General features: G+C 40.3%; 1 protein-coding gene across 2 annotated transcripts in view; it reads left to right on the top strand.

Annotated features, from left to right (window-relative positions):
• Positions 1–15115: 15115 nt before the first annotated feature.
• ADA (adenosine deaminase) overlaps positions 15116–27131 on the top strand; it is a 66636-nt gene continuing 54620 nt past the window's right edge. The window contains exon 1 of one of the 2 annotated variants that reach the window (XM_061631420.1): positions 15116–15389. In XM_061631420.1, coding sequence (XP_061487404.1) covers positions 15354–15389 — 36 coding nt within the window. In that variant the 5' untranslated portion in view covers positions 15116–15353. The remainder of the gene's footprint in view (positions 15390–27131) is intronic. The other variant, XM_061631419.1, reaches the window with a different exon arrangement.

Raw genomic sequence — 27131 nt, 5'->3', positions numbered from 1 at the left:
TTAAAACCAGTTATGCATTGCAGACCTTTTTTAAAAAAAGTATCAATATTAGTTTCCTACCAAATAAAAGCAGTGACACCCAAGTAAGCCCTACCTAATTGCTTTTTAAAAAAGGATTGGAGAGGGAGAGATTTACAACACAATCCTTTGCTATGCTCACTTGAAAGTCCCATCAATTTACAGTACAATCCTAACCATGTCTACTCAAAAGTACTGTAAGTCCTATTCAATGGGGTTGGACAGTGAAAAATGCAAATAAGAGAAAAATCAGCTCATTTGAAATGTGGTGTTGGAGGAGAGCTTTGCGAATACCATGGACTGCAAAAAAGACAAATAATTGGGTGTTACAACAAATTAAACCACAACTATCACTAGAAGCTAAAATGATGAAACTGAGGTTATCATACTTTTGGACACATCATGAGAAGACATGATTCATTAGAAAAGATAATAATGCTGGGGAAAACAGCAGGGAGTAGAAAAAGAGGAAGGCCAAACAAGAGATGGATTGATTCCATAAAGGAAGCCACAGACCTGAACTTACAAGATCTGAACAGGGTGGTTCATGACAGATGCTCTTGGAGGTCGCTGATTCATAGGGTCGCCATAAGTCGTAGTCGACTTGGAGGCACATAACAACAACAACATGTGGAATTAGCATTGCGGCTTTCCTCCCAGAAAAGTGAGTATAGATTAAAGCTTCATATTGGGAAGTTTTCGAAACAGGTTATGAATAAGACAAATAAACTGCCCTCTTCAACAGCCAGAAAAATTTAAACTTGTTTGACTCCTTATCATTAGAATATGCTATTTTTGCAAATAATTAAAAAACCTGCATGTACACTTTTATTATAATCATAAATGAAATTGTTTACTGTACATGTTGCCTACTAACATCCTGCTGTGATCTTCTGTTCTAGTGCAATCCAGTAGTGTAGTGGTAAATTCAGAAGTGCACGGTCCCTTCATGTTGATCACAGCCATAGCCCCTCCCCACTTTTTGCCGTGAGAATGAGAATGAGATCCTTGTTAATGCCTAGGAACCAATAAGCATGACATAGGAGAGTGTTAGCACTGAGAAGACCCTTCTGAGTGGCTGACTCACCACCTTTCACTCTGATTGGCTCCAATCAGCAGGGAAGGAAAAGGAAGCATGTTGGAAGACTCTTCTTAGTGGCTAATACACTCCTCTTTCATGCTGATTGGCTTGTAGGATGCTGGAGACCTAGGGCCCCTGCTGGGCCCCTGCTCCCAAAAAAGTGAAGGGTCTAAGACCCCCGAGCACAACTACACCCCTGGTGCAATCCTATGCATGTTTGCTCAGAAGCAAGTCCCAATGTATTCAGATCTCCTGCACAGATAAAGTACTCTTTGTGCTTATGAAAGCTATACATTTACTGAATTCCTGATATGTAGACAAGCAGGAAAAGGAAACTGTTTTCAGAACTTGCAGTTTAGCTATTGCCTGGAGGTCGGCAAATCCCTGGTTAATCACAACCGTGACTTCACTTATTGGCTAAAAACCTGAAAGGGCAGGGATTAGAGCATCCAGTACTAACAAAATTGTGGGGGCAGTGGCTGATGTTTTGGTGTCTATCTTTTGAACCAGACCACCTAGAGACTTAATTTTTTTAAAACTGAAAACTAAGAGTCTGGTGATTGGGGTGCTTCACCCGAAGAGGACTCCCAAAGACCGAAGTCTCCGGGCGCAAACCAAAGACCTGGCAACCCTAGGTTGGACAGATGGATGGATGGATGGACAAACTGAATAGTTATGCCTCTTTTAAATTAATACACTTTAAACAATTAAATGGAATATAGAGGCAAAACATCATCCTAGGTCTGCCCTTAGTGTTTGGGGATGGGGATGCTGATTGCATGATTTGCTTAGGGCACCAGTTGCTGGCAGCTAGTCTAAGGCCACCCCTGAATGTATTTGTTCTCTGAGACAGCATAGTGTGTGCTACATTTCCAGAGGAATGTAAATATGGATGCTATTGTTTTTAGCACACTCAATCCTCTTGTGTAGAGCTTTGTAGTTTGGGTCAGGGTGATTTTAAGTGGTCTGACCTTGATCCAACATATCTATTTTTATCCTGACTTAATCAGATGTTGCTATGGCTTTCAAGACCAAGCTATTTTCTTAAGCAAGGGTTTCCTCATTGCAATCTTGCTGTTGAGTTGAAAGCAGAAGTGTCTGCCAATAGCACCAGAGGCACATTGACAAAGAGTTCCCAAAATACTGTTATAAGATTGCCATCTGATTACAATGAATGAGTTTGACTGCACAAATGCACAATGATTAGTTAATATTCCTTAATGACCAGGAAAATGTCTCATTGTGAAGACTAAATTTGAGTATAGATGGATTTTATATTTTTTTAAATGGGGGATCAACCATGTATGTTTCTTCTTTCCAATAGCTGGGTGCAACCTGAAAGCAGCATAGTGCCTTATCAACCCACATTTGAATGTGTGCTACTTCCTCCCCAATTCCATCTTAAGATTGTGACTAAACACAGACTCCAACGTCTGGCAACTTTTTCCCTCCTCCTGAACCTTGCCTTGTTTACTGTCTTGAAGAGGGAGAACTCAAAAACTTGTACACTGTTTTGTGACATTTTGGTTGGCCTAATAGAGGTATTACCCTAAAGTGGATTTAGAAACCTTTATGAAAACTAACTGTTGGAGAAGGGATTGCCAACTTTTTTGGGAGCCAGTGGGTACATTTGGAGTTTTGCAAAAGTGCCATGAGTGCCAGTCACAAAATGGCTGTTGTAGGATGCAAGGCATAACCTAAAATGGCTGCTGTGGGGTGTGTAGAATAACATAAAATGGCTGCCACATCTAAAAGAGCAGAAAAAGACACAGGACCACAAAAAGGTATGTGCATACCCCCCACCAACCTCCCCCCAAATCAACAGGGAAAAAGGCACCTACAACAGCCACCACCACACTTATACACAGAGAGAAGCTGTTTGCACCTCTCCTTTGTACAGAATGGAAGGGAAGATGGGTGATCAATCCTGGAATCCAATGAAATGTTGGCATATCTGAGAGGACATGTTCAATGAAAGAGAGGCTGAGCCAGTGAGAAAAGGAACTGAGAAGGAACAGCAAATTGTGCATTGTGAATTTTTGATAATTACTGAGACCTTTCAAGGGCACTTTCACAGTATTCAGTAAAATTATTATACCTTATCAAAAATCATCATTTTCCCATAAGAAAATGTGTTATTTTAGCCATAATAGGAAATTCCCATATTTTTCCAGCCATTATTTGATAGGAGGTATTCTAGACAATTTCCACTTCCTTGCGAACAGTATTCTAGCAACTGTTAACATATATGAGATTCCTTATGTTTTGGCTTCACATATCTTTTCACAAAATTTAATAGGAAAGCACCAGATGGAGAAGAATTTAACGCTACCACTATTATTTTTAATTTGGATTTTAAGTTTCCTCCAGTATTTTTTGGTCAAATCACAATCCCACCACATGTGGAAGAGGTCTCTCATTTGTTTTAACACTTCCAGCATAGAGTTGGATAATGTTTATTAGTTTTGTGTATCTGGACTGGGGTGATGTATTACCTAGTCATAATTTTGAATTGGAATCTCTGCTCACCAGGTATATTGGTGATCAGTTTATTACTCTGTCTCACAGCAATAATAAAGTGTTACAATTTAATCCTCTCAATTTTATTTTTAAAATGTTTGATTAAGTGTGACTGATAGTAAACTGACCAAAAAGGTTTTGCACTATACTGTATTGGCAATACAGGCATACCCCACTTAACGTTGCTTCACTTAACGTTGCCTCGCTATAACGTACATGCTCCATACTCCACCATACCCCACTTTAACATATGTGCTTCGCAATAATGGACACTGACGGAACTTGCATTCCATGTGCCACGTGCGTTGCAAAGCGTCGTCTTCTTAGCGATCTGAGCGGAGCGATTGAGCGATCTAGCGATCTGAGCTGCTGCTGCCTTGGAGACAGAACCTTTTACAGTACTGTAATCATTTAAAGATATTTTATTTTACATTTTAGTACTTTACTTTACAGTACTGTAAAGAGCGATCGGAGCTCTGCCTGCCCCGGCCTAGGTCGGTGGCGGCAGTGTGTGTGTGTGGGGGGGCTCCTCGTGCTCTTTAGATCCCCCTGATTTCATTTTAGATCCCCCTGATTTCATTTTACTGTCCCATTTTATACCTCTCCCTCTCCATTGTCCCATCTGGTTTACTGTAATTGTTTGTGATAAAAAAAAATCTAGATCACCCTGATTTCATTTTATACTTATCCATTGTCCCATTTTATACTTCTCAATTGTCCCATCTTCCTTTCCTGCTTTTTCTCTCTGTCTGTCCATCATTAGTTCTGGCTTTTGCCACTGCTGGCTTGTGACTCCCAATAGCGTGTGTGTGTGTGTGGTGTGTGTGTATTGGTATTGTTTTCCCTTGCCTTCAGTACTGTACAGTACAGTACTGTACAGTATTACATAATGGCATATACAAAGAAAAGTCATAAATCTGTCACCTTAGATATGAAGCTTAAAATGATTAAACTGTCTGATGAAGGTGTTTCTCAAGCTGAGATAGGCTGAAGGCTAGGCTTCACTTGAACGACAGTTAACACAGTCATGAGGAGCAAAGAAAAAATTATTGCGGAAGTTAAGAGTGCTACGCCAGTGAACACAACAAAAATTAGAAAAAGGGATAGCGTTGTTGCAGATATGGAGAGACTCTTAATACTTTGGACAGAAAATCAGACTGCACGCCAGGTTCCTGTAAGACAGGCAATGATTCAAAGTAAGGCCTTGAGCCTATTCAATGACCTGAAGGCTAAGAAAGGTGAGGGAGCGAAGGATGCCGAATTTGTTGCAAGCCGTGGATGGTTTGACAGGTTCAAGAAGAGGTCTAACCTACATAACATCAAAGTGCAAGGAGAGGCAGCTGCTGCAGGTACTGAGGCTGCAGAAAGCTATCCACGCGACCTTGCCAAAATTATTGAAGAGGGAGGCTACTGTAAAGCACAAATTTTTAATGTAGATGAGACTAGGCTGTTCTGGAAAAAGATGCCTGCAAGAACCTTCATCGCCAGAGAGGAGAAAACAATGCCAGGCTACAAGCCAGCTAAAGAAAGAATAACCCTTCTGTTAGGTGGCAATGCCTCTGGTACCTTGAAACTAAAGCCTATGCTAATTTATCATTGAGAAAACCCTAGAGCTTTAAAGAACTATGTTAAAACTAGACTTCCAGTGCATTGGAGGTCTAATAGAAAAGCATGGGTGACTGCAGCCGTTTTCGAAGATTGGTTTGACACCTGCTTTGTACCAGAGGTGAAAGCCTATTGCAGGGACAACAATATCCCTTTTAAAATTTTGCTCCTTGTAGACAATGCTCCTGGCCACCCTCAAACATTAGATGAACTGAACCCTAACATTCAAGTGGGATTCCTACCACCGAATACCACCTCACTCCTGCAGCCCATGGATCAATGTGTCATAGCCACCTTCAAGTTGAACTACTTGAAAAGAACCTTCAGCAAGTGTATTGCAGCAATAGAAAATGGAGAGGGGACAGGGCAAGAAGTCCTAAAGAAATTCTGGAAAAGCTACAACATCTTGGATTGCATCAAAACTATAAGAGATGCTTGGAATTACATCAAGGAAACAACAATGAAAGGGGCCTGGAAAAAATTATGCCCACCGTTATTTGATGATGTCAAAGCCTTTGAAGATCCTGTAGCTGATGTTACTGAAAATATTGTAGAGATGGCAAGGCAGTTAGAGCTGGAAGTGGAGGCAGAAGATGTTGCTGAACTTATGGCGTCCAATACTGAACCCCTCAGCAACGAAGATCTTCTTGAACTTGAAGAGGAGAGAGAGGAAGAAAATGTGCCAGATGAGGATGAGACCATGGAACGGCCTGAAGGCCTAACTTCAAAAGTTCTCTTGGAAGCTTTCCGTCATCTTGATAGCGCCGTGACTCTTTTTGAAAAGCATGATAGGGACTTTGAAAGAAGTTCCAAAGTCAATGCAAACATTTCGGGGGCTTATGCCTGTTACAAAGAAATCTACAGGGAAAAGAAAAGAGCTACAGTTCAAACCTCCATAGACATCTACTTTCTCAAAAGGCCAGCAGCAGCACCCAGTTAATCTTCTAGACCATCAACATCCACTGATCCATCTCTAGCATCGACATCAGCCCCAAGCCCTACTCCTACTTCAGGTAGTCCATCCAAGTTGCCAGCAACAAAGTGTCTAGCCCTTGATGACTCATGAAGTAGAAGATATGCCCTCTCCTTCATCCTTCCTGCAATACATGTAAATTTTTGTTCATCCATTTCGCATCTGCCAGCTGACATTAAAGGTAAGCTTACTTTTATTTTATTTTAGTTATAAATGTGTTATTTACATTCAGTTATGCCCATATATGATGACTGCAGCGCAGTACATGCATCAATAAGTGGAAAAAAAGTAGTGCTTCACTTTAAGTACATTTTCACTTTACATACACGCTCCGGTCCCATTGCGTATGTTAAAGCGGGGTATGCCTGTATAATGCTGTTCCTGACTTTTACATTGTTTCATAGTTTTATTTGGTCAGGGATTATTTCCCTTTCTTGTCTTGGTTACTGTAGCAGCAAAAACAAGAGCTTTGCATGTGATGTTTCTGTGCAAAGCTTGAATGCATACAAGGAAAACACAATGTCCTGATCATTCACAACAGCCATTAACTAATAATGACTCCATCTTTCTAGCTCTGTTATTTATTTACTTGACTCTTATTACCTATGTATTCCACCTTTCCTCAAACAAGCCCAAGATGACATACACGGTTCTCCTCCCGCTCCATTTTATCCTCACAACACCCCTGTGACATTGGTTAGGTTGAGAGACAGTTACTGGCCAAAGGTCACTCAGTGAGCTTCACAGCTAATTGGACCTGGTATCCCAGATCCTAGTCCAATAGCTCTAAACACTAGCCTTATTGGTCCATAGAGTCTCTGTCTCTGCTGGGTTACTGGGACAGGCATATCAGATATTTTGGATTTCCACATAAATATGTAATTATCTTTACAGAATTAGCTACCTACCAACCAGTGAAAAGCCAGTACCTCTTCCTGAAGAATGTTTCTAGAGCATGGATAGCCAACATGATGCCCTCCAGATTTTGTTGGACTCTAGTCCTATCAGCCCCAGCTAATATGGCAATGGTCAGAAATGATGGGAGTTGTAGTACAGCAACATCTGGAGGGCACCATGTTGACTACTCTGCTATACAGTGTGCTGTATCAACGTGTGTTGCACTGTTGGGTGTGGAACCCTGTAATGTTAGTTAGTGCTTCCCAAACATGTTTCTTTTTAAAATTAAAACAGGAGGCACCATTATTTCACCCCCAAAAGTTTATTTTTTGATTGTGTCATAATCCTCAAAGAAGTCTTCCCCTGCCCCCCAATACCACTTCTGTATGACTTTTCAGAGGGTACTCATGTTAGTCTGTTGTACGGGGTAAAGATAGGGGAGTGACATTAGCTGAAAATGAAATCCAGTAAGAACCGGCAGTGACGATTACCTAAAAGTAAAATAATTACAGTGACCAATCAATAAGGCATTGTTGTAAACATAGGTCCCAATTTTCCCTACAGATTTCGCTCCTTCCAGTGCTATTTAAAAGCATCTATGGCTGCCATGGGATGAAGTGGTATGCTTTTTTTTTTAATGGGTGGGAGGATTCTGTACTCAGCCAGGTGAAAACCAAATAAATGCACAGGACTCTCAGTATGTAAGAGACTCAGTGTACGTTTCTGGGGTTGAAAAAATATATTTGACAAAGGGAGATAATTGAGATGGGGAGAACAAAGGCTAGAAGTAAAAAAGGCTATTCTGAAGCACTTAGCATTTCTAAGGATGTATACTTAAGTATATGCATCTACATTTGAATATATTTGCCTTTTATTGCCATTTTCTTTATTGCCTTCCTTTTGCTGTTTCTCCCCCTGTCAATGTTAAAATTCAGATTGTAAATTACTTAAAGTAGATAGGAACCTGTTCTTTGTTTGCTTATGTTTCTATCATGAGCATAAAACTGCATAAATAAACAAAAGCAACAGGACAATAATTACTTCATTAACTACGGCAGAAAGGAAAGAGCAATAGACACAAGCCAAACACATAGCATAAAGGAAAGGTAATATTTTTATTTCACGAACATGACTCGTGATTTATATAAGCTTGAAACTGATTCTGCTCTCAAGCTGCAAATTCACTAATACTGTGGTCCCCAATGGGGCACCTGTGGGCACCATGGCACCCCTGGATAAACCCTTCCTTTGGTCCACCAATCAGTCTTATTTGGTTGTTTAGTGAGAGTGGCCTGATTTTTATGTCTGTGTTTTATTTGTTTTAGGGTACATGTAGGTGTTTTGCATGTTATTGGAGAGAGGGGTTCTGAACATTGCCACTTTTTCTTCTGTGAAATGGGTATTTTGTAGTGCCCACCACAGTTTCTTAGCCTTCCAAATATGGCCCTGGGCCTAAGAAGATTCGGGGTCCCTGCACTAATAGTACAATCCTATACATGCCTATTCACAAGTATGTTCCACTGTGTTCATATGGATTTGTCCCAAGGAAAGTATGTATAGGATTAGGATTGCAGCCGAATAGTTATTTATACTCCACTGAAGAAGACAGCAAGTTTGAAAAGCATCTAGCAGTTAGAATCACTACTCCCTATTTGGCAACGAGAGCTAAATAGGCCCTAAACAAAAAGAACACCACAGATTTAGCTTTTCTTATAATGTGGAATAGAATGATAAAGGAGGTGTAAAATAATGTGGTATTGCAACATCATTTTCAATTATTATACACAGTGTGCCAAAACAGTGCAGCTGGAGGAGCATGAAAAAACACAACACAAAAACGTTTTAAATTAATCATGTCAAAAAATCCAGCAACGTTTTTGTACTCATTTGTGGCTTCCCCAAAGAGACACACAGAAACCTCATTTGTCCTGCCTTTCTTAGAGAATCCACTCAGTCTTGCCTCAACCTGCCTATCCTATGCATCATCATTTGTTGTTTGTGGACTGTAAATAGGTTTCACAATAATATGTTTTAAGCATTCACCAGAATGAGGAACAAGAACCCAATATATAATGGGTGAGTAACAGGACTAAAAGCTAAAAAGCAGCCATTAACACATTTAGACCAGAAAAACAGAATTTTGTAATGACCGCAGCTGTACATTAGTGGTGCATTCTCTCCAGAACAGTTGCATCTTTCATTTGGCAAAGTGGGCCCCACAAACGTTTATGACACAATAGATGTGTATGCCTTTATGTGTTACAGGTGGAGTGGCCGCTTGTGCATCACCAAAACAGGGGAAATGCCCCACCAAAGGAAGAAAAGAGAACACAGACTTGCAGGAAAATTGCATATCCTAATTTATGTGTATAGATGCAGATTTTTAAAGGGTCACTATAATGTAAAAAAGAAATACTTCTCACCATAGTGAGAAAGACTGTGACCAGGTGATCTGTGTGCCTGCTGAGTCTGTTATACTGATACTAAATGATGATGGACAACTTCAAGGCCCCTTCTGATCTCTATTCTAATGGTTCTTTACCTTTAAACTGGACATGGATCAGACAGCCCTTCAAACAGAGGATGCCTTTAAATAGAGGACTATCTTCAAACAGAGGAATGTCATCTATAAAATAAGATTCCTGACCACCTTAACAACAAGATTTGTTTGTCCTGCAACGGACTAACATGGCTTCCCTTCTAGAATTTGTTCCTAGAGCAACTGTGACAGCAACAAAAACAAAATGTCACTGCGTTCAAGACAGAATTGGATAAATGTATGTATTTTATCACTATTGTTATTATTGATTATTGAAACACTTATAACCTGCTTTTCTGTCTAAAACGCCATCCAAAACAATTAACAAACGGAAAAAACCCATACTAGGCAAGATGAGACATGTGTAGCTAAATTTCTTGGCCTGAGACTGATCCTGTATCTTTAGGAAAAGAGAAAGTCAGCCAAGTGCAGTTGTTCTTGCAACCCTGTAATGAGAAAAACCACAAGGTGGAATTATCTCTTCCCCCTGCACAACTTTTAAAGCTACAGAAGACCTCTTGTTTGCCAGGCCCAGCCTCCAAGAGGTCTTCTGTATCTTTAAAAGTTGTGGAGGAGGAAGGGAGAATTCCACCTTGTGGTTTTTCTCATTACAGGGTTGCAAGAACACCTGCACTTGGCTGACTTTCTCTTCTCCTAAAGATACAGGATCAGTCTCAGGTCAAAAACCTAGCAACCCTAGGACTGAGACCTTGAGGTTGTGGAAACAGCAAAAACAACAAAGAGCCTTATGGCACCTAAAAGACTAACACATTAATTTTGCCATAACCTTTTATGGACTATAGACCACTTCATCAGATGAACAAAGTGTCATCCTCAGTTGCAGGTATATATGCTCACACTGGAAAGAGCATCAATGTAACTGTGTGGTCAGTAAGCAGTGAATTCAGCCATTTCACTTTGGAGCCTCCCTTACCTTTGAAATTATTTTGTTCAAGGGTGGCCACCTAAAGATAATTAGCAGAGTGTCCTGGTAGAGTTAAATGTTCTCTTACTGGTTTCAATCTACCAAGACCCTCTGGTACTAATCTTAAGGTAGAAACGAAAGGGAAAAGCACCAAACTGCGGGCAGGAAAGAGAGACAGGCTCTGGTGCTGAGTAGATTTATTGTAAGCTCAACGCGTTTTGGAATTATCCTTCTTCAGGAGCTACAAACATTAAAACAAACTAAAATCAATAACATAGAGACAACACCGTGGTCTGACACATAAACAAAATACTTTTAAAAACCACATTCCATATAACTCACTTTGCATACATTTTAAAATGTTGTCATTATGTTGCATTCGCTTAAGGATACAACATAATGACAACATTTTAAAATGTATGCAAAGTGAGTTATATGGAATGTGGTTTTTAAAAGTATTTTGTTTATGTGTCAAACCACGGTGTTGTCTCTATGTTATTGATTTTAGTTTGTTTTAATGTTTGTAGCTCCTGAAGAAGGATAATTCCGAAACGTGTCGAGCTTACAATAAATCTACTCAGCACCAGAGCCTGTCTCTCTTTCCTGCTCACTAGTCTTAAAGTGGCCTCCCAGATAAAAGGAATTTTAAAGACAGGGTCCAACTTGAAATTCCTGAATTACAATTAATATATAACAAATAATATTATTGTGTGTGCCCTTTGTGTTACAAGCATAAGTGTTAGGTGGGTCCCTTTAAGGTACAGTTCTTCCCCCCTCCTTTGGAATTGGTGCTGTTTGCCATGGGCACACACCCTTACAGTCCCCTCCCCGCGCCCCCAAGAAACTGAATGTTACCAACACAAATGCTTCTCACATCACATAGTTTTGTGCTAGCTTGCACTGAATATGAGACTTAACTGCCTCCTCTGCAACAGATCCATCTCATAAGGGCTTATCATTTGCAACTTTCAGTCTGAATTGAGATGTTAGTTAATTCAGCGTTGCTATGTTGGATATGTTATCACGTTACTGCTTTTGAGAAGGACTGCTGTGCTTATTATGCATATGTTCAAGTCACTATACTTTTTGCATTTCATTTCCATCTGACTTCACTGCTTACATTCTCCCGCTCTTTGTATGCCTGCATTTCTGCAACTGAGAATAGCACTTCGTAGCATCTAGTCCATGAAAGTTATGCCAAAGTATTTATTTATTTATTTTTAGTTTGTAAGGTGCCATCAGACTCTTCTGTTTGTTACAACAGACTTAACCACAACTCCTCTCCAGAAACTGATTAAGTGAAACAGTCAACTCAGTATGTGGTGGTGGTGAAACAGGCAAAGTCCATACAAGGAAAGGAACTGAAAATAAAACTTCATATAATAATGCCTTATTTCAGTGTGACTACATTTGGAAAGCTGTGTATAAATGTCTGGTCTCTACAGCTCAAAAAGATATTGTAGAGGTGGAAAAGCTACAAGAAGTGGCAGCTAAAGTGTGGGAAGGCTGAAGCACCGTCTTTGCAAGGAAAAGCTAACTCTTGGGGGGGGTAAGTTAGAAAAAAAATGACCAAAAGTGAACTTGAGTGAGCCTTATATAATTATGCATAGTTTGCAGTGCTAGTAGATAGAACGCTTTCTCCCCCTCTTAGAATAGTGGGTCACCTAATAAAACTGATTAGCACTAGATGTGAGAACAGACAAAAGAAATTGCTCACACAGTGCATAATTTGCCGCCACAGAAATGGTGATTGCTACTTTCTAAGATGGCTTTAAAAAGGAACATATTCACAAAGAATAGGTCTATCAATGGCCTTGACATCTAAAAGGAACTTCTAGGTTCAAAGGCAAAAGCCACCAAATATGTGATACACACATTCAACTCAAACTGGTTTGCAGTTTCCTGATTCAGAAATCCTAGCAAACTGTAGTTTAACAAACCTGAAAGTTTTGTATTTATTTGGGTGCACAAGAAGAGTAGGAAAGCAGAAGTATCAGAGGAAGTGGGTGAGCACAAGGTGCATTCCTGCTCATAGTCTGCTGGAGCAAGAGTGTGATGTTTGAACGAGGTCTTTGTATGGTGAGTCAACTGTGTTCAAAGTGGTGCAAAAGCCAGAGTGGCACTGTGTTTCAAGCACTGTGAGTGGCCCTGGACACCACACACTGCATTCTAGCCTGTATGTATGACAGAGGTAGCCCTAGAAATTAGTTCCGGTATGTCTTCCTAAACTCCAGGTGTATGTCATGCAAGAAGAAAATTCTCACAGAAAATTCTCTAGCAAAAGAGACTAGAATCTGCTTAGAATACAAAGCCTACTGTTCCCAAAGTGTTCTGATATATGCAATGATATACAATTTTGTTAATGTGAAGTCTTATTGAAATAGAAAGAGTACAGAACTAGGAAATACAAAGGTCAGTTAATTGTGACTTTAGCGGCAAAAACATCTTAATTCTTCTTGAAAGATCTAGTTTACTGGGTATTTTCATTTAACAAAGAAAAACCCATAAAATGCTTGACTTATTTGAAGTATTGTACTCAAACACTTTATGTTAAAGGGCAGAGAAACATTACTGCGTAGGTAGCAGTTAATGCTGGGATTAATCAAACGCTGCATACTTGGCAGTCACTTAAATTGTAACTACTACTTTTTGTGCTGTTTAACATATAGCGTAATACACAAGTCAAATACCTCATTGTATATTTATGTACAGAGATTAGCCCAAACCCGTTCAGCTAGTATTCCAGCAAATGACATATTTGTAGAATGTTGTCAGTGACATCAACATCTTAACAGTCTTCCCTCTTATTAGATCTTATGTAAATCAAAGTCTGGTATCTATGTCAGCCTAATGCAGCTCTTAAGAATTAAGAGTTCCTTCTTAAACTTCCTTACCTATCACAGGTAGGAATGCCACCTTTATTTTTCAGGCAGGAGTCCTGCATCTTTAAGCAGAAATTCAGCGGTTGCCATCAGTCATGGAAGACCAAAACTTCACCTTTGAACTTCTAACATGCAGATAGGAGACGAGAACCCTATCAATAAAATGTTGACATCTTTACATTATTCCAGTATGAACTCATGTGATTATCATGTCTACATGTTCTAGTGCAGTGTAGTGGTTAGAGTGCTGGACTGGGACCCTGGGAGAGCAGAGTTCAAATCACCACTCAGCCATGAAAGCTCACCTTGGGCCAGCAATGGTCTCTCAGCCTAACCTACCTCATAGGGTTGCTGTGAAGATAAATTGGGAAGGGAGAGAATCATGTTTATATACCACTTTGAGCTCCTTGTAGGAAAGGTGAGATATAAATGTAATAAGTAAATTAAATAAATATCACATATACTGTTTTCTGTACCCATGCCTTCCATGTACAAACTGTTGTGAAGTGCATAGCTGTTCTCTGCAAACTGAAGACTGTGACTTAGGTGTGTGAGGCATTTGAGACATAAATATCCACAAGTGACCACATTATCGCCATTTTGTCACAAGGGTTACTAGATGAGGTTATAAGAGAACACCTGACCCCAGAAGAACAGGACTCAGATATCAATCCTTTATCTGGAAGCCTGTCACAATTCTTTGACCTGGAAGCCATAGGTTCTACAGTTGAGAGAGAAGTGTGGGAGGTGCTCAGCCTCAGAGGCACAGTCATCATCAGCAATAGGCAGGTTAGAGCATTTGTCAGCATCTAGAGATGGTTGAGGGACCCACATTAACCACCACCACCCTACTATCTTCTTTGCTACTTCATTTCTGTGGGCTATGATCAGTATTTGGTGCACTCTAATCTACAGGAGTAAATTTAATAAATGCATCTAATTTGAGATGTGGCCTGGACGTAACAGCCTTTGTTCTGGAAGCCCTTTCCCCAGTTTTGGATGTTTTGAGGCTAGCTTCAGTTATGTGGTGGTAGAGGAAAATACATTATCTTCTGGAGTTTTGAACTTAAAAGGGTAAAATGGGAGCAGAAGGGCCCACTACTGCTAGCCTCTGGCCTGCAAAAACCTGGAAATGGCTCTGGCTAGCAGTGAGAGAAATGAACGATTATACTTCAGTGGCAAAACACATGCTTTGCATGCACTACAGCCCAGGTTCAATCCCTGGCATCTCCAGATAAGGCTGGGAGATACCTCAGTCAGAAACCCCCAGAGAGCCACTGCCAGTCACCAGAAACCAGGTGCGGGGAACCTTTGGCTGTCCGGATGCTGTTAAACTGCAATTCCCATCAGGTCCAGCTAAGCATGGCCAATGACCAGGGATGATGGGAGTTGTAGTTCAGCAACATACGGAGGGCCAAAGGTTCCCCACACCTGCCAAGGAAATACTGAGCTAGATGGACCAGTGGTCTGGTTCAGCATAAGGCAGCTTACTACATTCGTAAATAACTCCACACGTTTTGGGAGGGTGGGCATTCTCCACCAACGTTTACAACTATTTTGTGTTTCTCTGCCAGTTACATCCCTGGTTCGAATTGAGCCCTAGAGGTTACACATACACACGCAGAGTGAGGAAAAACCTCTGTACGTATGTCAGACAGAGATGAACAGGATTTGCAGCCTTTGGAGTACTTGGCTCTGACCGCGATTGGCACCTTCTATTATTGGCAGGGAAGCAAAAGCGCAGAGAGAAAGGGTTTTTTGCCTCAGCCGCCCTTTCCAGCTCCTTACAACCCCGGGCGGACGGGACCCAGAAGAGACCGCTGGGCGGAGCCAGCCCTGCAGGAGAGCGACAGGGCGGGCCGGCGGCCTCAAAAGTCCGGACTAGCAGAAGAGCAGGGACTGGAGAAACCAGCATGGAGAACAGCCCGCACGCTTTCGACAAGCCCAAGGTGAGCGAGCACGGCAGGCGACGTTTGAGGGCTCGGAGTCGCCCCAGAAGTCTTTTCTTGGGCGTTGGGGAAACATCCCTTAGGCCGGGCTAAGGGGTTTTACGGGCTGACACCCGCCACGCTTGCTCTCCCGAGACACCTCGGTGAACCTGAGGCGCCACCCCTTTTGCCCTTCTGTGGCTCCCTGCTTCACAGCGCAACCCCCCGAGGGGCATTTACTCAGGAGTAAGTCCCACTGGAGCTCAGTGGGGCTTACTCCCAGGGAAGTGTGCATAGGATTGCCGCCTCAAACGCCCTCGCTCGCCGTGCTTTCCTCTTTTCTTGGCGTTTTTCCGTCCTAGTGGATCTAACCGAGGAGCATTTCTCTTTTCCTTGTACCCAAGCAATTTCCCCTCACCATATCCTACATACCCCTCTCCTCAAATTTATTTCTGCCCCCACCGCTGGGCTTTTCTTTGACCCTCCCCCACCACTTTTCTTGCCTCAGGGATTTCCCCACTTCACTTCTGCTCATGCACACCTTCCCAGAAATGTGGCCCAAGGGCTTCTGGTGTCTGAAAAAAAAGCGTGCAAATCCCCAAAAAATCCCTGGTGGTTAAAAAAGAAAGAATGTCCCTTCGCTTTAACTCCCCTTTATTGATTTGATTTCTATCCCGCCCTTCCTGTAAAAGGAGCCCAGGGTGGCAGAAAATTTAGCTTTCCCATTTTAATTGTCCTCCAAGACTTCATCCCCTCACTTCCTAGCTTTGCCCCGTCATTGCCTCAGTTACCCTTTTCATTTTTCTCAATTCCAGTTACATATACCTGGGCTGCTTTGGGAGGAAGGGCAGGATAGAAATTTAATAAATAAATACCTGTCTGCTTTTCTTCAATTGCCTCATATCTCTTATATTTTATCTGTCTTTTTGTACATGTTCCTATTGCACCTCACAGCTGCTGGCCTAAGTGTACTCTTACATTATCCTTTGCATTATACCCTTAGTGCTAGCGCCCCTCTAAACTTTACTGCTTGGGAGGGGGCTACTTCACATTTTACACAGAAGGCAAGATTTTGTTATTTTTTTATTACTACATTTATATTCTTCTGTTACTCCAAGGAGCCCAAGCTGGCGTAAATGGTTCTTCCCCCTCCTTTTAACTTCACAACAACCCTATGGAGTAGGTTAGGCAGAAAGATAGTGACTTGCTCAAGGTCACCCAGTGAGCTTTGTGACCAAGTGGGAATTTGAACTCTGGTCTCCCAGGTCTGATACTCTAATTACTACACCACACCACACTGATGGTGCAAGATGCTTCTGCTCAGGAAAGAACAACATGCCTACATCCCCTCCTCATACTTCTAGATGAAATTTCTTTTTTCAATTCACTTTAATTGTCCCTGACATATGCTCACACATCCTTCATACAGTCCTCCCACAAGGGGGCCCATTCTATACCCAATATAAATAAAAGTGACTTTCTTCAAGTGACTGTTGGTAACGTAAGCAAAATGAAAATTATATTAATAAGAGCTTCTCATAGCTGTATTAATAAAAGTAGACTTATCTTAAAAACCTTTCCTGCCACAGCAACCTTCCCTTTGATACTGATAAGTGATATAGAAACAACCAGTGAGATCTGCAACAATATGTTACAGCATGGAGTGCCCTTCTTAGGGTCGCAGGCAGTCATGCCTTCTTCTACGGTACTCCTTTCTATTCTCCCCCACCCTTCACCCAACAGTCAGTCAGCATTCTGTGGCTACTGAACATGCCTACTCCTTGGGGTTCCTCTGAGCTTACTGATATGTCTCTCTTGTGCATAGATAGTGCAGTTTTGGCCAAGTAAGGATAGGTGCTTGGAGTTCAGTGTTGGTATACAGAATTAACAAATGATATCTGTTTTATAAAAATCTCATTATGATGTGACTAATGGTCTTGTCAGTAATTCCAAAAATGCAATCTGCTCGCACGCTAGACAAGTTTGACAGAACTCATTTTTAAAAATGTAAATGTACTGCCTTCAAGTCGATTCTGAGTTATGGCGACCCTATGAATAGGGTTTTCATGAGGCTGAGAGGCAGTGACTGGCCCAAGATCACCCAGTGAGCTTCATGGCTAGGTGGAAATCCGAACCCTGGTCTTCCAGGTTGTAGTCCAACACCAGGGATATGATCTGAATACATATCCAAACACTCCTGAGACTTGTATTTGTGTGGATGTGTATATCCACAAATTATAATGTGGACTGAATGGGCAGAAATTATGCTAAAATTGCAGTATCCTTTTGGAGTATTTTACCAGCTCCTGTGACCTGAACAGCACACACTAATTTCAGCATATAGCAGTATTCAATATGTAATCTTCTTTGTCTAATATATGAATCTAATCCATTCAGCACTGATGAACCTGCATCCATTGGTGATGGCCCTCCAACTTTTTCCTGGAACCAGCAGATTTATCTGAGAAAACAAGTGGGCATGTTTAACAAAAAATGAAACCACCTCAATCTAAGCAGTACTTACATGGGCTTTATCTCTGACACTATCCTTGTTTAACACTCAGTGACAAAACATCCTGCTAGTTAATACCAAATGATGGTAGGGAAGTTCCAAAAGATGAGGAAGTTAAATACATAATGCTGAGTTGCAAGAATAAGGCATGCAATGAGTTTAACAGTAGCTTTTATTTTATGATTCATTGCCTTTATGAAACCTAGCGTCTTCAAGTTTTTGCACAAAACTGATATTTTACTTATTTACAATATAAGTGCTGTCATCAGTCACTGGGAGTAAATAAACCTAGATCCATGTACTATGGTTCAATTGAGTTGGGGTAGCTCTGTATTGTGCCAACCCACATCATCCCTTTGATTGTGTTTAGGTTTCTTCTCTCCCAAACTCATCTGAAGCAATGTACAATATTAAAAAAGTTCACACTAAAATCCAATAAAACACAATATTCATAATTAAGTGGTAGCGAGGGTATTAACACATTCCTAAAAGAAACAGACTACGTTATCTTTTAGGCATCTACTGAAGACCTTCCTGTTTCAACAAGCCTTTTAAGTAGAGACCTTATCCCAGTCTGTCTCTGTTTTGGAACTGCTTTTTAAGATATTTTTGAGATGTTTTGTTCTTGAGATTTTTGTAGTGTTTTGTCCTTTGTTTACTGTCCTGGGTTCATTCTGGAAGGGTGGGATAGAAGTCTTATTTATAAATAAATAAATAAATAAATAAAATGTTTGAACCACAACAATAAAACAAGAAAAGAACAGAACAAAATTGGAGAAAGATTAGTAGAGGAAAAACCTGTTTTCAGTTTTCTTCTGGAAGACAAGAAAGTGACAGCTGCCTGATTCTGTGCATACTTACTTAGAAGTGTCACCGAGTTTAAGAGAAGTTACTCCCAAGTTGGTGTACATAGTATTACCGTCTTCATTTTGTCTCTCCTGCAATTCATGTTTTTGGTAGGCAACTGATGATTGCTCATCACAAATGGTGACTCTCAGACTGCATACATGCCTATCTTTAAATTGCTTCCCCCAAAGAATCCTGGGAGCTGTAGTTTACCCCTCACAGAGCTGCAATTACAATTCACAGGATTCTTTGGGTGAAGTCATGTGTTTTTAATGTATGATGTTTATGCAGCCTCAGTGGCAAGCACACAATCCATATTGGTGGGATCCCAGGCTGCTATTAATGAGTGTCAGGGCCCAGAATTTAAACCAAAGAAATGCATCTAGTGCTCCTGCAACATTCCTTTGTTGATTCCTTGTTAAATGAGCTGGGTGAGACTAGGGTTTCCCAAACTTCGGAATTCATTGACCGCTTGATCAGCTTATAAAGTTGTCATCAACCCCAACCCAAATTCTTAGGAATGTAAATGAAATAAAGGCAAGAAAGTTAATGTATAATCAACACTTACACATTTTTAATTATTTTATTTATATCCCGCACTTTCTCCGAGCAGGAGCCCAGGGCAGCAAACAAAAGCATTAAAAACATTTTAAAACATCATAAAAACAGACTTTAAAATACATTATAACAAAACATCTTTAAAAACCTCTTTTTAAAAACCTTTGAAGACATCTTAAAAAAGAAAAAAAACATATTTCTTAAAAAAGTTTTAAAAACATATTAAAAAGCAATTCCAACACAGACTGGGATAAGGTCTCAACTTAAAAGGCTTGTTGAAAGAGGAAGGTCTTCAATAGTCGCCGAAAAAATAACAGAGGTGACGCCTGTCTAATATTTAAGACATCAATCACCGTTATTAGGAATAATAAAGAAGCAAAACAAGTGAAAATAATGAAACTACATTTTTTATCTTCTCTAATGAGATGGATGGGCCTAATGGACTTTAACAGGTATATGAATATTGGACTGTAGGTTTGTGACATTGAGTCTTAACTCACCGTGTTTTTCAGCATTCAGCCTGTTTCTCTGTTTGTTCACGAGTGCACTAACATGGCTGAATCCATCTCTGAGCATGTACGAACTTGAAAATGCCAACAATAATGGCTCAACAGCTGCTCAAAGATTTGGCGGCAGTTTTCTCACTGTTTCAGTAACCACCAAAGCCCTTACCATTGAAAAATGCTTTTGCCTTGATATCCACGCATCCAGATCCATTTAGAGGTTCCTCAGTGGCCAGGGAAGATGCCCATGTCCTTTATTTCTCATAGTTCCTAATTAAAATTTTTGTGCTATACCTCATAAACTTCTTTTTCACCGCTAGGCCCTTTTTGACCCCCTTTTGACCCCTGCACCTATATTCACCTCCAGAACAGTTCCATTGACCCTAGGTGGTAAATATCAACAGTTTTGGGAAACCGTGAGTTGGACTGAGTCTGTGTTGTAGCTCTGTGGTTTTCAAACTTTTTTCGCCAAGGATCACTTAAAAATTGCTGTGATCATCTTGGCAGACCACCTAAAGATTTTTCTGCCCTTTTTAGCAATTGTAATGTACTGTGCTAGATGCTGTAAGGTTTTCCATTGTATTTTTATTGCTTCGTTAATTTCTTATATATTGTATTGTACTCCATAGAATTCAAATTGTATTACAATAAAATACAATATAAGAAATAGAAGAAGCCATAAAATACAATTAAAACCAGTATTTCATGTGGATGGGCCATGGGCCACCCAAATGAATCTCTCAGACCTACTAGCCATGATGGCTGTGCTCTGCCACCCTAGTCAGAGGCAGCATGCTTCTGAAAACCAGTTGCCAGAAGCCTCAGGAGGGGAGAGTGTTCTTGCACTCGGGTCCTGCTTGCGGGCTTCCCCCAGGCACCTGGTTGGCCACTGTGAGAACAGGATGCTGGACTAGATGGGCCACTGGCCAGATCCAGCAGGCTCTTCTTATGTTCATCTCATCCTAAGGGTGAAAGAGAAAACAAAATTAAAATACTGCTCAGTATAAATCTGAAACAATAGATTATTATTATTGTTATTAGTTGCCTTTTAAGGAAGCAATTAGTAGCCTCTTACAATGCTTCTGAAATATGTTGAAACAATGGCGAGCTATAGAGAACTGTTTTTTACTGCTGTGGAGTGATCATTAGGACTGCCTTTTTCTGATACCTCAGATTACAGTTAGTATAATAAGGAAGGCTTTCATTATTCATTTTTAGAAATTTCAGTAGGATATATGGAAGAAGACTGTAAGGTATGTCAGCTGTAGCTTGTTAAATCATAAGATGAGCCTTACTGTATTGGATCAAAGGTCCATCTCATCCAGCATTTTGGTTTATAGTAGTGGCCATCCATATGCCTCTGTGAAATCCATATGCAGCCTTGAAGCCCACAGGCCTCCCCAGGTATTGATTTCAGAAGCATACTGAACATAAACATCCCATATAACTTATGGCTAATAAACCTATTAACCCCCCCCTTAGTACCACTCCCTTATAAGTGTATATGTGTATGTATGTATATATAAACGTAATTGTGATTAACCAAATAGAGGCTTTTATTAACAAAACATTTCAGCTTCCACCTTCATCAGCTGCTAACATACAGTTCTAATTCCACTTACCTGGGAGTAAAACCCACTTAATTTCATAGGACTGACTTCTGAGTAGTCATGGTTAGATTGCACTGTAAGATTTCTTTAATTGGATGACAACCATACTGAATATGTATAATGTTTAATTTTTTATTGTTAGAAAATACCATGATAGTACGTGATACATTTGCAGTGCAAATAGCCAAATTTTATTAATGAAACCATTTAAAAATCAAAATGATGTAATCTAGGATTATTTCTCTCCCCATGTTGGCCAGCATAGGAAAAATATGTTTAGTCTGGAAAAAAAATACCACATAGTTTAAAAAGGTCCATGTTTTAATGTCCTTGGTTTAATGCGAACACACAGTTTGCTAATGCATGGTGCTGAAAAGTTATCGCTCCTCTCCTCCACTGTTCCTGCTGCTGCTATATCACAGGGAAGCAAGCCAGAATCTGGCTTGTCTTGATGTCCAAAGCAAACCCAGATTCATAGTTCATTTCTCTCCAAACAAACCATGAACAGTAACCAAAGTTTGGTCTTGGCTTACTAGTTGTAGTTCTTGGAGAAACAAGCCATGAGCCTGGAATCAGCTATCATGATAGGCAAACTTCTCTTGTTTTCTGGCATCGTGGCAGCAGCAAAAGCGGGATAAGAGCAGAGAGAAAACTTTTGAACAGCACACACCAATACACAGTGTGTTCACACTATAGTTTATTTTTAACTGTGATCTAGTGTGACATGTGAACCAGGCCACTATGTCCTTGTGTAGTTGTTTGCATCATAAGATGGGCATCCTGTCATAAATAAGTTTAGTACTTTCCTGGTGCTGACCAGGTGATTCTTTGGATTTTCCAAAGTTACATGTATGCATAGAACACATTGTTTGAAATTATAATGATTTATTTTGTATTGTTTGGGGTCCTTTGTTTTCTATTTTGTTTTTTGCTTGTTTGGAAAAAGCAATTTTAGTGCTGGTAAATGACAAATTACAATTCACAATAGGCTGTGGTTTGCATCTAGAGCATCCCTTCTATGAATGGGAAGGCTCCTGTTTGTGGAAGGGACTGAGAACCAGCAGAAGCTCCAAATGGAGGGAAAAGATAGATTTTCGCCGGTTCCCCTATGATATCTCCTGCACTGTTCCAGAGAATCCTCTAACAGCTCATGGGCAGTTTTTTAAGGAACTGTGGGGGTGGGGGGAGGAACTGGTGAAAATTGCCTCCATCCTTTCTTAACTGGAAACGTTTCATAAGCAGAATTTGAGTCATAGGAATTCTGGTTCCATGCTTGCAGTGGAGATCCCATAGACTCCAACCCTAACCTGTGGGGAGCTTGATCACACAGCTGATCCCTGCAGAAAGCAACTTTGCCAGTCCTGTGCTCAGCGGTGGCAAGCACTAGGCCCCATTATACCATTGGAACACCCAGTATACCAGACTGTTTACAACATACTGCTCCCCTCAAATACAAGAGGGCTAAACCGGTTCTGCTTCAGCTGAACCTCCTGTGTGTATTTGTTATGCTGTAATTAATCGAACTGGTTGAGTAGAAAAGTATTCTAGATTAATGATAGTGTTATAGACTCACTGTGAACTTGTTCATCTACTAAAGTCTTTCAGGCATAGCAATAGTATGTTGAACACTAGCATTACTTTTATTCAACGTTGTAGCATGAGTATCTTGAGATTACTTCAATCCTGCCTGGTAATTTATGTGTGAGATGCTTGTAGTGCCTTTTCCAGGGCATGCAGTATACAACTTCTTGCATGCCCTATAAATACCTTTCTTCAACTTGCTCATGTTTCTTTCATTAGGAAGGGAAATAGGGATAATGACTATGTTTGCATTTCATAAATTAGAGGCTTTCTGACTGGTGAGAAGTTCCAGCATATATCTAGGTTTAGTTTCCCTTGGAAAGAGGTCACTGGAGGTCTACAGTGTTCAGTAATACTCGGTTTTATTTACAGATAAATAAATGAGCATATGAGAAGGTAGGACTTACACTCCCGGACCCATTGCTGCCATATCAGATCTCCGGAGAGAATGCCATACACCAAGATGCTGTTTGATTACAGAGCCCAAAACACACGGACACCTGATTACACTATTCTTACCTGGGACAGAAAAAGGTCTTTCCCCCGGCTCTGATCAGTTTTTCTTTTCAGAACAGTCCAGAATGTTATGAAGAAGTAATTGTTTAACCTTTAGTTTCCATGGAGACTCATCACCTATAGCTTCACTAACAAAAGGATGTGTCTGGTAACATGAGACTATCAAAGAACATTTGCAGTCTTTCTGGCCTTGTTAACCCTTTCTTGTTCAACCTCCCAAACTTAATAACTATAGGTTAAATAATAAGATTTGCCTCAGCCATTTACTGCAAAAGGAAGTTACTAGTGCAATCCTTATGAGCTGTGCTGCTTTTCCATACAGGTTTAAATGAACATCCATAATAGGCACTTTCAATGGGGACAGGCAAATGAAGTGAATCCGGGAATCTGATGTGTTCCAGGCATTTTAATTATTGAGCGGCTGCTACACATAGATCAGACAAAGTACTTTCCTGAACTTTTTTGGTTTAGGTTGTATTGTGTAAGCAGATATTATACAGAAGTGAGAGTGTCATCTCATTTGAAGTTAGAGTATTTTAGTTCTCTTCTTGCATCTTACATTAGACACTGAGAAGTGTTCTTAATTGCAAAAGAAAACACAGGCTTTTAGCTATTGTGCTTGCAAATTAGTAATGGAAACTGAGCACTTGAAGTCAATTTTGCAGAAAATGACATGAACACTTTTTTATTAAAAGGTAAAGGTGTCCCCACACTTGTAGTATGAGTCGTTTCTGACTCTCAGGGTGACGTCTTGCGATGTTTACTAGGCAGACCGTATATATGGGGTGGGATTGCCAGTTCCATCCCCGGCCTTTCTTTACCCCCCAGCATATGCCGGGTACTCATTTTACCGACCACGGATGGATGGAAGGCTGAGTGGACCTCGACCCCTTTTACCGGAGATTCGACTTCCTGCTTCTGTTGGAATTGAACTCCGGCTGTGAGCAGAGCTTCAGCTGCATTACCACCGCTTACCACTCTGCGCCACGGATAAAAGCTGGATAAAAATAAATACTTTGTAGAACATAGGAAGCTGCCTTTTGCTGAGGCACTCCCTGGGTCCATCTGTGTGTGTTATGTTCGTTAAAGTCAGTTACGATTTATGGCGAACCTATGAATCAGATAGCATCTCTTATAAACCACTGTGTTCAGATCTTATAAGTTCAGGTCTGTGGCTTCCTTTATGGAATCAATCCATATCTCTTTTGTTCCTCTTTTTCTACTCCCTTCTGTTTTTCTCAGCATTATGGTCTTTTCTAGTGAATCATGTCGTCTCATGATAACCCCAGTTTCATCATTTTAGCTTCTAAGAATAGTTCTGGTTTAATTTGTTCTAACACCCAATTATTTGTCTTTTTTGCTGTCGATGGTATCTGCAAAACTCTCCTCCAACACCACATTTCAGATGAGTAGATTTTTCTCTTGTCCATTTTTTTCACTGTCCAACTTTCACATCCATACATGGAGATCGGGAATACCATGGTCTGAATGATCCTGACTTTAGTGTGCAGTGATACATCTTTGCATTGGAGGACCTTTTCTAGTTCTCTCATAGCTGCCCTCCCCAGTCCTAGCCTTCTTCTGATTTCTTGACTATTGTCTCCATTTTGGTTAATGACTGTGCCGAGGTATTGATAACCCTTGACAAGTTCAATGTCCTTATTGTCAACTTTAAAGTTACATAAATCTTCTGTTGTCATTACTTTAATCTTATTGACGTTCAGCTGTAGTCCTGCTTTTGTGCTTTCCTCTTTAATTTTCATCAGCATTCGTTTCAAATCATTACTAGTTTCTGCTTGTAGTATGGTATCGTCTGCATATCTTAAATTATTGATATTTCTCTCTCCAGTTTTCACACCTCCTTCATCTTGGTCCAATCCTGCTTTTCGTATGATATGTTCTGCGTACAGATTAAGCAAAAAGGGTGATAAAATACACCCCTGTCTCAAACCCTTTCTGATGGGGAGCCAATCAGTTTCTCCATATTCTGTCCTTACAGTAGCCTCTTGGCCAGAGTATAGGTTGTGCATCAGGACAATCAGATCCTGTGGCACTCCCATTTCTTTTAAAGCATTCCATAGTTTTTTCATGATCTACACAGTCAAAGGCTTTGCTGTAATCTATAAAGCACAGGGTGATTTTCTTCTGAAATTCCTTGGTCTGTTCCATTATCCAATGTATGTTTGTGATATGACCTCTGGTGCCTCTTCCCTTTCTAAATCCAGCTTGGACGTCTGGCATTTCTCGCTCCATATATGGTAAGAGCCGTTGTTGTAGAATCTTGAGCATTACTTTACTTGCATGGGATATTAAGGCAATAGTTCGATAATTACTGCATTCCCTGGGATCCCCTTTCTTTGGAATTGGGATATATATTGAACGCTTCCAGTCTGTGGGCCACTGTTTAGTTTTCCATTTTTCTTGACAAGTTTTTGTCATAATTGGACATATTCATTCTCAGTAGCTTGTAGCAACTCTGTTGGTATGCCATCTGTTCCTGGTGATTTGTTTCTTCCAAGTATTTAAGAGCAGCTTTCACCTCACATTCTAAAATTTCTGGTTCTTCATCATACGGTTCCTCCGTGAATGAATCTGTCATCCTTGCATCTCTTTTGTCAAGTTCTTCAGTCTATTGCTTCCATCTTCCTTTTATTTCATCTTGGTCAATCCGTGTGTTCCCCTGTTGATTATTCAACATCCCTACTCTTGGTTTAAATTTCCCTTTTATTTCTCTAATCTTTTGGAATAGAGCTCTTGTTCTTCTCTTTTTGTTGTCCTCTTCTATTTCTATACAGAAACTATTGTAATAGTTCTCTTTGTCCCTACGTACTAGTCGCTGTATTGTTGCATTTAGGGTTCTGAACGTGCTTCTGTCTCTTGCTTTTGCTTTCCTTCTCTTTTTAACCATTTTAAGAGTTTCTTCAGTCATCCATTGAGGTCTTTCTTTTTAACGAGAGGTATTGTCTTTTCACATTCTTCCCTGATAATGTCTCTGACTTCACTTTATAGTTCTTCCAGTTCTCTGTCAACTAAGTTTAAAGCCTCAAATCTGTTCCTTACTTGATCTTTATATTCTTCTGGGATGTTATTTAAATTGTATTTTGGCATTATGATTGCTTTGTTGGTCTTTTTTACTCTGATTTTCGATACAACCAGTTCATGATCTGTACCACAGTCTGTTCCTGGTCTTGTTTTTGCAGAAAGTATGGAACTTCTCCATCTTCTGCTACTAATTATATAATCAATTTGATTCCTATATTGACCATTTGGTGATGTCCACGTGTACAGTCGTCTTTTCGGTTGTTCAAAAAATGTGTTCGCCAGAAATAAATGATTGGCTTCACAGAATTCAATAAGTCTCTCCTGCTTCATTTCTGTCTCCTAAGCCCCATTTTCCCACAATTCCTAGTTCTTCTCTGTTCCCTACTTTTGCAATCCCCCATGATTATCAGGACATCTTGTTTTGGTGTGTGATCAATTTCCTCCTGTACTTCTGCGTGTAATCTTCTGCATTTGCCGTTGGAGCATAGACTTGGATGATGGTTATGTTGATAGGTTTCCCGTTTAATCTCATTGATATGACTCGCTCAGACCTTGCGTTATAGCTCCTAATTGCTTTTGCTATATCACTTCTCAC

Source organism: Rhineura floridana, chromosome 6 (assembly GCF_030035675.1).
Source record: "Rhineura floridana isolate rRhiFlo1 chromosome 6, rRhiFlo1.hap2, whole genome shotgun sequence".
Classification (NCBI taxonomy): Eukaryota; Metazoa; Chordata; class Lepidosauria; order Squamata; family Rhineuridae; genus Rhineura; species Rhineura floridana.
Note: the sequence above shows the minus strand (reverse complement) of the source record. Positions and strands in the feature narration are given on the sequence as shown.